Source organism: Acomys minous (genome assembly GCF_964271855.1).
Source record: "Acomys minous genome assembly, chromosome: 16".
NCBI lineage: Eukaryota > Metazoa > Chordata > Mammalia > Rodentia > Muridae > Acomys > Acomys minous.
This window is the reverse complement of record NC_140498.1, coordinates 13,940,659-13,952,364: the sequence shown is the minus strand read 5'-3', so window position 1 is coordinate 13,952,364 and position 11,706 is coordinate 13,940,659. Positions and strand designations below refer to the sequence as shown.

The window sequence follows — 11,706 nt, the reverse complement described above, 5'->3', positions numbered from 1 at the left end:
ACTCGCGTGTTGGGGACACGGAACTCGGCTGTGGCCACACGCGCGCCGGCATCACGCACCACACATGCTCTCATAAGTATTTGCTAAGTGTTCTGTTGCGAGAGAAACCTCAGTTTAACCATTAACACGAGGTTATTTGTGGATAAAATCGTAGCTGTTACCTAGGATCGAGTCCTTACAGCCTGAAGGGCTTGGAGTTGGGCTAAGAGGACCAGTTCAGTCCCAAGATCTATAGAAGTGGTTCTCACAGGGGCCAACATCTATGAGCTCAGCACTCCCCAGCAGAGGCGGGGCTCCTTTGTGTGGTAGCACCCCCTTGGACCTCCACAAAAGCTCAATCCACACACCACTGTGCAAACTGGACTGGGAATTCCCAATCAAGTAAGTCTCTATGTCGGATTTTTCTTCTTCTTCTTCTTCGCTCCCATTTCCACGAGTGACTCTAGCTTGCTGCTCCCCTCTGAAAATGTAACTCTTCCTTCCACATATAAATTCGTTGCCTCCCTCTTTCCCTCAGCTTGATTTGCAGTTTTGTTTTGTTATTTATTTTTATTAAAAAACGGGGGGGGGAGGGGTTGGGAGAGGAGAGAGCTGGCACCAGAGACCACGGGGCAGCAATACCACACAGGCCTGCGAGATTTCTCTGAAAATGTTTTATTACGTCAAGAGCATAGATACTGCTTTGGCAAAGGGTGGGGCTGCGAGTGGTCACACGGATTTGAGGTAGAAAAGAGGGTGGGGGTAGGGATTTATATACCTGAGAGCCACAGGCATGATAGGTAGTTTAAATACGTTAAAAAAAATTCGGCAACGAAGGGGAAAGCTTTTGTTTAGAAAGAAAAGGAAAGAGGTGAAGGAGGAGGAAGAAGAAAAGGGAAGGGTGGGTAAGGAGACGGGAAGGAAAAAGGAAAAGGAGGGGAGGGGAGGAAAAAGAAGGGAGACATTTCCCTTGGAAAGCAGAGGTGCTGCGGAAGGAAACAGCTCCTTCCCTCTAGGTAGGAAGTGCAGCGACAGAAAGGAAAAACACTGCTGTTCAGAAGAGATCAGCCCGGGCAGCGTCCGTCTTCCTGGCCCGAAACTACCGATTACTCTTATTGCATTTTAACTCAAAAAGAAAGTGTCCGGGGGTGCTGACGCAGGGCCGAGAGGGGGGCAAAGGGAGCGAGCCAGAGAGCGCCGTGCCACCGCCTTTGGGGTTGAGTTCCACCCAGACGGGTTGGAAGGGTGCGTCTTTGGGCACTTGGATTTCTGCAGTCCCTTCATTTCTTGAATCGAGCCTCCAAGGGCCGCCCTCGGCGGGAAGTGAACATATATATAAATTTCTCTTTCTCTTACTGTATTAACAAATTCAAATGACATTGCACGTGCGATCCTAATGGGTAGTTGCAGCCGCCTACTCGCCGCCGGCGCTCCGCAGAGACCGGGCGAGGCGCGCGCGGGGAACCCGAAGGCCGGCTTGGGCGTTTGCGTCCTTCCCTCTCCTCTCCAGGTGGCCAGGTGGGCCAGCCACGGCCGGCCGGGTCCTCGGCGCCGGCCTGGTCTCACTGGTTTAGCTCCAGCGCCCAGACTTGCTGAGGCCAGCCGGTGCGCCCTTTAATCCTCTTCTCGCCAGGCCCCAGGGCAGGAGGAAAGCCTTCTTGCTGAGGCTGCCAACGGACACAAACAAACAAACAAACAAACAAAAAAGCAAGAAAGTCAGGTTTAAGTTATTCAGTTCGGTCGCCCCGGCTTGGAGGGGTCGGGGAGCAGTAACTGGGCGGCTTTAAATAAGTGACAGACGTCTGTGAAGCAGACAATCAAGGTCATAAATCTGCCTTTATGCTCTAAGTTCCTGGGATCCAGGATGGTTATACCAGCTTGGGGGAGGTTTGCGACCGAGAATTCTTCAAGTCTGGGGAAACTGACCCCTTGCTCTTTTGGCTTTAAGGCGTCTTCCAGGCAGAGGGAGCAAGCATTGCAGGGGGCTGGTATAGCAAGGGTGGAAATAGTAATCTACTCCATATATAGCTTGCTGTCTTGCCTTGGGTGCACATGCTAGTAGCAGTCCTGAAAAACTCCCTCACCCAGGGAGAGAAGAATTGGCCTGGGCTCCGCAGTACCAGCTCTTCCAGCAGGCACCCGTTGTGGTGCGTGGTACTGCTGCTTGTAGGAAGCAGTGCCCTACCAGGCTCAGGACTGGCCCTAGAACTGCCTTCCAGCAAGGTGCTACTCCCGCCAGCATCTCCAGCGGCGAGGCCCAGGCCTAAGGCGGCTAAGACTGGAAGTGTGTCTTTCCGGTGGTTTCAGGTAAGCAAGCCCTACTTTGCCACAGGCCCTGTGGGCCAGATTTAAAAAAAAAAAAAAAGCTAGCAAAAGTCCCCAGTCTGCTCTGCTGTGCCTGGCTCTGAGCCTACCAGACTGGAACTCTGGCACTCTGGCACTCAGAAGTCCCACGGCCCTTAGGAGAAAGATCACTCAACCGGGAGAAGACCCCCGGAAGGCTCACTAGGCTAGCTCAAAGGCCAAAGCCCCTCCTGCTTGTTGCATACAACGGCTTGAGATGGCTTAGCCACCCAGCCTGGCAGCTCGTGGAACAGACTGGACCCAGCGTTGAAGAACTGACTTTTCACCCCACTTCTCCCTCTTACTTCTGCAGTGGGCCTGTTCCTCCGGTTAGTACCACAACGGAGGTAAATAATTCTCTCCAGGAAACTCTTTGGTGAGCGGGTAATTGATTCCACACTCAAATATTCATACTCAAGCAAATTAAAGTAGGGAGCCCCTACTTGCATTCATTTTTTTTAACTTAAAAAGATTTTGGGGGGGGAGAATTTCATATGAGTACAGCATTTACGTCATTTCCTACTTTCATTCTCAACCTGGCTTCCAGGAGAGCCAAAGGAAGTCTCAGAACTGCAATTTTAAAACAAAATATAATACAGAACGCACCTTCTTGGGGGCCCAGAGCTTTCCATTCATCCCCAAAGGCCTTAGGATCACTTTTTAAAAACAAGACTCTATGTTCACTCACTAATGACTGAATTTAACTGATCCCTCTCCGCTCCGTGCACCCAGGGACAGACAGTGACGATCTCAGAACCCTTCCTAGCCTTTCAGAATCCGCATTCAGAACAATATAGTTCTCCGATGTTTGCAGGCCTGCTCTTAACTTACCCCAGTCCCGCACCCTTGGCTGGAGCGTACAAGCCCCAGGACTCACCAACTCCCTTTTCCGCTTGCTTTCGCGGCCACCATCCGCCTTTTTGAGTTCAGCCTTGAAGGCCTCCGGGTCACCCGCTTGTGCATCCTTGGCCAGCACGTCCATCAAGTAGGCGATGTAGCTGGTGGCCAGGCGCAGAGTCTTGATCTTGGAGAGCTTGGTGTCCGCCGGCACATTGGGGATGCACTCACGCAGCTCTGCGAACGCGCTGTTAATGCTCTCTGTGCGCCTCCGCTCCTTCTTGGGTCCCGAGCCTTTTCGCCTGGGCAGGCGGCCTCCAAGAGCCTCCAGCCGACTTGGGCTCTGACCCGGCCGGGCGTCGGGACCATAGGCAGCCGCCGCTACTGCGGGGGTAGGTGGTGGCCCGCCCGCAGGGAAATCTGGGGCAGCCTCAGCCGGGCTCAGCAGCCAGCTCTGAAAATAGGGCCGCTCCTGGTGGCAACGGGAGGCCGGACCAAAAAAGAAGGATTCGTGGAGCATGGGGTGCGCCGGGTGTGGGTGGTGATGGTGGTGATGGTGTGCGTAGCTGCCCACGAGGTTCATGTTGTTGGAGAGGCTCCTGGCTTGCGCCGCCAGCCCAATTAGCGTCGCCCCATAGAACCGGACCACCAAGTGGGGCTCCTGAGGCAGCGAATTGGCTGGGTTTTGGAGGAGTCCTGAGCAAGGCTGGAAATGACACGAGGGACCTGTCGGCAAGGCGAGGGTGCGGGATTTCCGAAGACCCGTTTAACCCTTCTGCGGACTTGCCATCAGGACCCTGCTTATATAAGGCCTCGGCTTTGATGTCAACCTCTAGCTGGAGCCAATGGCAGGAGGAGGAAAGGGGGTGGCGGTCCCAAATTTTATGCTCAGCAAGCGCCACACGATTCTAAGCTGACCATAGGGACTGAGAACCGGTCCCGCCTATGTCCCTCCCCTCTCCCAGTTCCCCTCCTGGGAGGGCGGGGGCTACGAACTTGAGGCCAGGCCTGCCCACGCCCTGTACTGAAGCTACCACCCTTTTTTTTCCTCTCATGAATCTAAGGAAAGGGATTCTCGAGTCTTCCCCTTGAAAACAGCCTCACCAAGACGCACACTCACACGCACACTTGATTTCACAGATAGGGAAACTGAGGACCAGAGAGCAAAACTGGCTCTTGTTTTTAGGCCTGAAATTCAGAATAGGATAGCCAGCATTCCCCGAACCCGGACATTGCACGTCGTGGGAGCCTGAAGGCCACCAGGCGCAGCAGGGAAGTAGGCTAGGCCCTAACACCTCCAGCCCCGCCCTTAGGTCCTCTGCTTTAGGCTGAACCTGGAGCTACTGCCCCACGAGGTGGTTCCCAGCGGTCTTGTACTCTTTCTCGCCCAGCTGCTGACTCCCAAGAGGACCTTTCCAGAGGCTGATTGGAAGTGGGCGGGAAAAAGAGAGAGAGGGCTTCCAGCTCTTTGGGCACTGACCGGTTTGTTCCGGGCTTGGGGGTTGGGGGGTGGAGGAGGTGGCTGATCTCTGCTCCTCTCGCCTCTCAGGCGCCTGCTTCGGTGTAAACGCCGGCAGGCCGAGCTGGTGGCCTGGTGGCGAGGCAGCCTGGCGGCGCCTTGGCCCTGAGGCATCTCTGTGGCAGGAGACTCCCCAGTGTCTTCGGAAGAATCGCACATAGGGCAGGCGACTGCTGGGCTACTTACTCCATCCGGCTCACCACCTGCAGGAAAATGTTTGATCCTATAAAGATACCTCCACGGAGGCCGACACTGTCGGAATCCAGCCCCTGACCCCTGATACCCACGGAGAAACCGGCCTCAACCACCTCACACCCACCCCGCTGAGGCACGGACTATCCATACAGCCTTGCTGCTTTTCCTCCAGTGCAGGGAACTTCTCCGATGGGATTCTATAAAGAGATAGATGGCTCCCAAAAGTTGATAAGAATCTAGGAGACCAGGATATAGGCTTCAGGCCTGGGACTCTGGGTCTTTATCTTTTCCCAGGTCCCCTCCAACCTCACCATCCTTTCTGGTCTCACTCTTTCCCTACCTAGGTGGGGTGCAGGAGATGTGCTTTTCTGTCAAATGTGAGTTAAGGAGAAAGTGATAATGATGTCAAATTCTTTTAATTCCCTTTTGATCCAGCCATTCAAAAGTTGCTTATGGAGGCCCATCCTGGGAGTAAGACAATTACCAAGCAGGGACAGTGGGAGAAAGGCCACCCTGCGCTGATGGAATGTGAGGCCCAGTAGCAAGCGGGTAAGTGAAAAACGAATGTGGAGCAAGTCGTGGGCCCAGCAGGTGACAGCATTTATGTGTAAAGTCACAGGACCCCCCGTATTGAGATTCTGCCTGTCTGTGTATACGTGGACTTCTGAGAGAATACGCTCGCTTTGGGGCGTGGATGGAAACTGGCAATCGCTCGGTCTGAGCTCCAAGGTGCCACCTGTGGGAGCTGGCGGGGCTGGGGGCCTTGGCTGTGCAGAAGCTTGTGGACAGCTGTGGAGAGAGGTCCTGGGAGCCCACTTTCTCCCCTCAGGCGAGCTGGAAACCCGCCGAGCTTGCTGGCGCTGGCGCCTGGCGCCTGCCCTGCCGGCAGAGCTGGGGTTGGGCTGAGCCGAGGAGGAGCCGGAGCCTGATCAGACTCCTCTCTGGTTCCGAAGCTGTGCCTGGCAGGCTGAGAGGCACTCTGGGCATGAGGGAATCTGGGTGGAGAGGAGTAACTCCAAGAGAAGGGCCCAGATCCTCAATTTAGCATAGTCCTGACCTCGGGAGACTCCAATCTGGGTGTACACATAGGCTGGTCCCTTCTTCTGTGGCACACACACACACAACCACTTGTTTTCTTACAGATGACATTCCCCTTAGTAATGCAGTGACATGGCATGGCATACAGTATTGCAAGATCCACACACTCCTGGGATTTTTTTTTTTTTAAACTGGGTGTCTGTCACTCTCTGTCCAATTTGGGTACTCAGGGACACAAAAAGGTCACAGTTTTATCAGAGTCTCTGGATGTAGGAGTGCAGAGATGTTCTCATAGGCCCAAGCACTTTTTAATTGCATTTAATTATTTGTGGGGAGCACGTGGGTGCTGTAATGTGCATGTGGAGGTCAGAGTCAGTGCTCTCCTTCCAATGTGTAAATTGCTGGGATTAAACTCAGCCTTGGTGACAAGCACCTTTACCTACTGAACCTTCTTGCCAGACCACAAACATTTATTTTATTTTAATTGTTAATTAACTAATTAATAACAGAGTCTCATGTAACCTAGCTTGATCCTCCTGCCTCACCTTGTTTTGGGGTTTCAAGCAGGAGGTCACCACCACACCTAGTTTCATTTTGAATTTTCTGTTTTGTTGTTTTTCTAGACAGGGTTCTTGTATGTAGCCTAGGCCATCCTGGACTCGCTGCGAAGACCAGGCTGGCCTCAGAACTCACAGTGATCCGCTTGCCTCTGCTTCCCTGAATGCTGGGATTACAGGCGTATGGCTGTATGCTCATTTTGTATTCTTTACAAGTTCTTCAGAGTTATAGTCACAACACAGACTCTCAAAAACGCCCAGTTTAACCATGAGGGATCAGTGGTTCACAGAGTGTGACTTGGGAGGCTGAAGCAAGCATAGAATTGGTCAAGGAGTGCCACTGAATGTCTGGTGATGGACACAAGTTAGGGGAGAGAGGGTCTAAAGCTAATTGCTTTTCTAGTTCTAATTCTGTCGTGGATTTTGTTTGTTTGTTTGTTTTTTGGTGGTAGATAAGTGCACAAAATCAAGTTGATGCTGAAAGTATGCAACGCATTGTGCCACCGTTTCTATTGCAAACACTGGCCTAACTGGAGAGAAGTTCACTGAGTTGTACAGATGTTGAGTCTGGTTGGTTTTGGGGTGTGATGTTTTTATTTATTTGCAAGTTTTTAAATAACAAAGTTTATTTTAAAAGTTTTTAAAAATCTGGAAAAAAAAAAAAGAAAAAGCACATTTCAAAAATCACTGAAAAAAAAATCAGAATGAGCCAGGCATGGTGGCACACACCTTTGTTCCCAGCACTTGGGAGGCAGAGGCAAGCAGATCTCTATGAGGTTCCAGGGTCTAGAAAGTGAGTCAAGGACAGCCAGGACTACAAGAGAACCCTGTCTCAAAACAACAACAACAACAACAACAACAACAACAACAGTAATAATATAAAATTAAAAAAGAAAATAAATAAATTCACTAGACAACATGCATAGACACACAAAATTCACAATAGGCATTCTCACAGTTGGCAGGCTCCACAGCTCCAGGGCAGCACACAAAATCTTCATGTTCAATTTGACCTGCATATGCTGCGGGGCTTCCAAATACCACATATATTTAGGGTTTTACACGTATTTGCAGCCTTAGGTGACATTCACGTTGACAAAATGAAGTTGTGCAGCAGTGCTCATATTATCAGGTCACCCACAAGGACAATGGACACTCACGTGGGGTCACACTAGCATCCATGTAAAAAGCCATAGCTTTCCACCCAGCAGTGCAAGGCCCAGTTTCCTGACCTCACACAGATCACTTATAGCACACAGAATATATCTAGCCTAGATATTCTGTTAGAGAATGGAGTCGTCCCCACTGCACCCCCCTCAGAAGCTTCCTGAGGGCTCCCAAATCACCTGCTCCCCAAGGAATGTTTTAAAAACAAGGTGCCCCCAGACAGTGCCATTGCCCCGGGGTTTGCTTGAAGGGGGCTTTATGAAAGATCCACTGGGGCTTGGGTGAGAGGCACTCCCTACCAGTCAAAATTATGAATATTAAAGAGAAGTCAGGATTTCTAGACTCTAGGCCCAGCCTTCTGAAGTGCTTTGAATGACAGATTAGTGAGGGAGGACGTGACCTGAGCCCAGATGGGGGGGGGGGTCCTACTGTAGTTGCTCCCATTCCAGCCTCTGGCTACGTGAATGTTGCTGGGTGCACAGAGCCTTGGGCAAAAGACGAAGCTTCCAGTTCTGTGGTCTGTTTGTGGAGTTGTTTGGTTGTTTGGTCTTTTGGGTTTCCCGCGGTTCAGGCTGGCCTCTGACTCCCTCCCTCTGTCCGTTGCTCAGGTGCAATGTAAGCCCTTGATCCCGCTGCCTCTATCTCCCAAGTGCTGTGGCTTTAAGGGCACCACCGCATGGAGGGGGGGGCCCATCCCCCTCCATCAAATTCTGATATCCTCTAGGGACCTTACTGTTTCTTTTCCATCTCCAAACCTCAGTTTGCCCGTTTGCAGAGAAGGGGGATAAGGCTACCCAATTTAATTTGTCATGCCCATCTTTTCAAGATACGTCACATAGATCACCAGGCTCAGTGGGCACCACCCCAGAAGAAGGGGTTTACTCTCCGTCAACCTACGTCTGCAAGATCAACCCTTGGGAGCCAGACATTCTGGAGGCTCTCCTGCCAGCCCTCCAGTGTCCCCCCACTGTGACTTATATGCTGGTCTGGTACTCTTAAAAGTAGACTTCTCAGGTCTGTCCCCAGTGGTGCTAGAGCACTCTGCGCAAGTAATCTTTTCCAGTTCACGGAAGGGAGAGCTCACTCCTCCGAGGTTAAATAAACTGTGTTTCCCCGGGGAAGCAGGCAACAGCGGAATGGAGTTCCCCCTGCGTTGGAACTGTCGCTTTCTGCTCCCTCTCTGGGAATCTGGGCGATTAGCAGTTTCCTCTACCTGCCACGGAGGTCCAGTGGAAGCTTGCGTTAGGTTTGGATGGGGGTGAGGGACGGCGCGGGAGCCCGTGGTTGTGCCGTGGTACTACATAAAATAACAAACTCAACTCAACTCGCAACAGTCCTAGGTTTCGGTCTAGATGCTACCGGGCAGAGGAAAAGCTGTAACCTTGACGAGAGCAAAATCTTGCTGGGGCAGCCAACCTGGCCACCAGATTCGGCAGACACTGGACTCTGTTGGTGGAGGCCTGCTATTTCTACAGCTGCCATCCTCCCCAGGATAAAGAATGAGTCCCGATTACACACACACACACACACACACACACACACACACACACACACACACTTTTTCTGTGCTAATGCCCCAGTGTGGGTGTGGGTGTATTGCCGCTTCTAGGGACTTTAGCTTCCTGGATGGCACACTGATGCTCTGGAGAGATGCCAGGGGCCCTCTCTGCTCACCGCACTTCAGCCAGCCTGCAAGCTCCTGATAGCGCGCAACCATGTGCCCACTGCAAACCACCGCGCAAACCCCGCGATCCGCTGAGTCCAGTGACCTTGACGCCACGGGCAATCCCCGCACCGGACCCTTTATCTAAATAGGGCAGTAAATCAAGGACCTGTCAGGGCTCGGGTAATTACAGGAACTCCATAAAAAGGACCCGGCCGGCCGCCTGTTTATATTAGCGCGGTGTAAAATATTCTCGCTGTCTTGGGGAATCGCGTCGCGCAGGAACGCGCCATAAATCAGCCCTCGGGCCATTTGCTGCGGCAGCCTGAGCGCGCAAATCCCTTAAACATTTCGTGGTCGCATCTAAAAAGAGTCTAGGGTTTTCCAATCTGGCCTGGCTTGCTCCTCTGAGCAGAGAGAGATAGGCAGAAGGGCTGGTGTCTCCAGGAAACTTGTCGCTTTGGTGTGGGGGACTTGCAGAGATACTGTAAGGACCACTTCGACGTTTACTAGGAAAAAACGAGACCAGAGAGGTGGAGGGCTCAGAGACCTTGTGAGCCTGGAGCGGATACCTCTCTTCTTGTGACCTCCTTCCTTGGGATAAAGAGTCTGGCCAGAAAGAGGCCAAGCCAGAAGTCTTTTATCTAATGTTCCGTTCATATCTGCATAACTCCATGGCACTTTCTCTTGTTTGACAGGTGGCAACAGAGACCCAGAGTAGGAGAAGGTACTTGCCGAAGGAAGAGTGCAGATCCACATAGATCCTTCAGTACTGGATGGGAGGAAAAAAAAAAAATCAAACCATAGTTTACTTTAGCCACACTCTTTTCTAATGAAAAACAGAGAGAGAGAGAGAGAGAGAGAGAGAGAGAGAGAGAGAGAGAGAGAGACTGTGTAAACCTTATCCATTCTTACATTTTTAACGACTTCAAAAAAATAAAAAACCACACAACACAAAATCTATTTAAGGTAAACCCCTGTCTTTGTCTAATGAGTAACATAAATCAAGCATACGGAAAAAGAATATTAAATTTTCCGTGTCCTCCCTCCAGGCTGAGACCAGAGGATGCTGAGAGAATTAAACATGGATATGTTTTCTCCAGCCCCTCCCTTTTCTGCCCCCCCCTGCCCGCCCCCACCCCATTCTCTTTCTCTTCCGAAGTCTGTAAATGACAATGTGTTTACACAAGTTTTTATGTTGTCTGAGCTTCGTCCCGGCTCCGTTCCCTCCTGTGTGTATTTTCCGCAAGGAGAGATGTCTGCTTGGGGGAAGCCGGGAAGCCTTCAACCTAAACAGAACCCAGTCTGATTGGAAAGTGTATTTATTTGAAAAATCGTAACTCACGGTTTTGGTGAAAACGGGCCCCCAAATTTATGGGATGGCTTGGGGTGCGGTGGTCATAAATCAAGAAGAACCGGACACTTTTTGCCCTGTTCCTCCTACCCCTAGCTCTGGGGTGGGTTCTGGGGAAGTCCCTGTCCCCTCAGCCTGAGGCCTCCCGGGCTCTCACTGGGCTGGAAGGCAGGTGGATTTCCCTCACCAGGCCCGGTAGCACTTAGGGCAGCTTCATCTGGGGCGATGAGCTAACCATGCCATGTATTTGGGGCTTATTGGGCTTGTGTTATATTAGGGTTTCTGCTTTCAGGGCTGCCACGTACCCAGCCATTTTACACCTCGAGGGTTATCTGGGATCTGTGCTGGGAAGGTCAGTTTTGAGGCCTGACCCCTTAGTTCCAAAGTTTGGGAAGTCTTTTCCTTTGTCAGTCAAATCTGAATTCCTAGGGAGGGAGTGCGTGGCTCCCCGTAGCTCAGGTAGTATATGGGCATGCCCCTGCCAGACCCTAGGCGTCTATTCTCAATCCCCAGTACTGTATCAAGTCCCAACCAAGACCAAATCAACCCACTGCACCTAGCGCTCCGAGTCTTGGTGGCCACACCTCCTTTTTGAGGGCCAGGGAAGGTGTTGAGCTAGAGGACATCTGATTGTCATAGTGAGGTTGGGCTTTTATGTAAAACCATTGTTCTCTCCCTCCTAGCTTGTTATGTTTATTTATTTACACATTTTGTTGTGCTGGACGGCAAGCCAAAGTCTTGCCTGCTTGTGAGGCAAGCCTCTAGAGCTGAGCCACCTCACTCCCAGGACCTCCCCCGCCCCTCCTCTTTTGACATAATCTCATTTTGAAGCCTATTGGCTTCAAAGTCAGTAATATAGCTGAGGCTGGTCTTGAACTCCTGATCCTCCCGCCTCCATCTTCCAAGTAGATGGATAATAGGCATATACCACCAAGCCTGGTTTTTACCTGTGGGGTTTTTCTTTGTTTGTTTTTGTTGTTGTTGTTGTTTTGAGACAGGGTTTCTCTGTGTAGTCTCTGCTGTCTTGGACTTGCTTTGTAGACCAGGCTGGCCT

At 51.4% G+C, this 11,706-nt stretch overlaps 1 protein-coding gene across 1 annotated transcript; it reads right to left on the bottom strand.

Annotated features, from left to right (window-relative positions):
• Positions 1-1,273: 1,273 nt before the first annotated feature.
• HAND1 (heart and neural crest derivatives expressed 1) lies at positions 1,274-3,819 on the bottom strand. Its single transcript, XM_084761183.1, has 2 exons — positions 3,200-3,819; positions 1,274-1,646 (listed from the first exon to the last, which is right to left on the bottom strand). Exons 1-2 carry the CDS (start codon positions 3,740-3,742, stop codon positions 1,542-1,544), a joined length of 648 nt encoding a protein of 215 aa, XP_084617309.1. The 5' UTR covers positions 3,743-3,819; the 3' UTR covers positions 1,274-1,541.
• Between the last annotated feature and the right edge of the window lie 7,887 nt (positions 3,820-11,706).

Excerpts from the sequence above, each read along its gene's own strand:
- HAND1 (XM_084761183.1), bottom strand. The coding sequence starts at position 3,742 with ATGAACCTCGTGGGCAGCTACGCACACCATCACCACCATCACCACCCA. Across the intron at positions 1,647-3,199 it reads GCAAGCGGAAAAGGGAGTTG|CCTCAGCAAGAAGGCTTTCC; the intron begins GTGAGTCCTGGG and ends GTCCGTTGGCAG.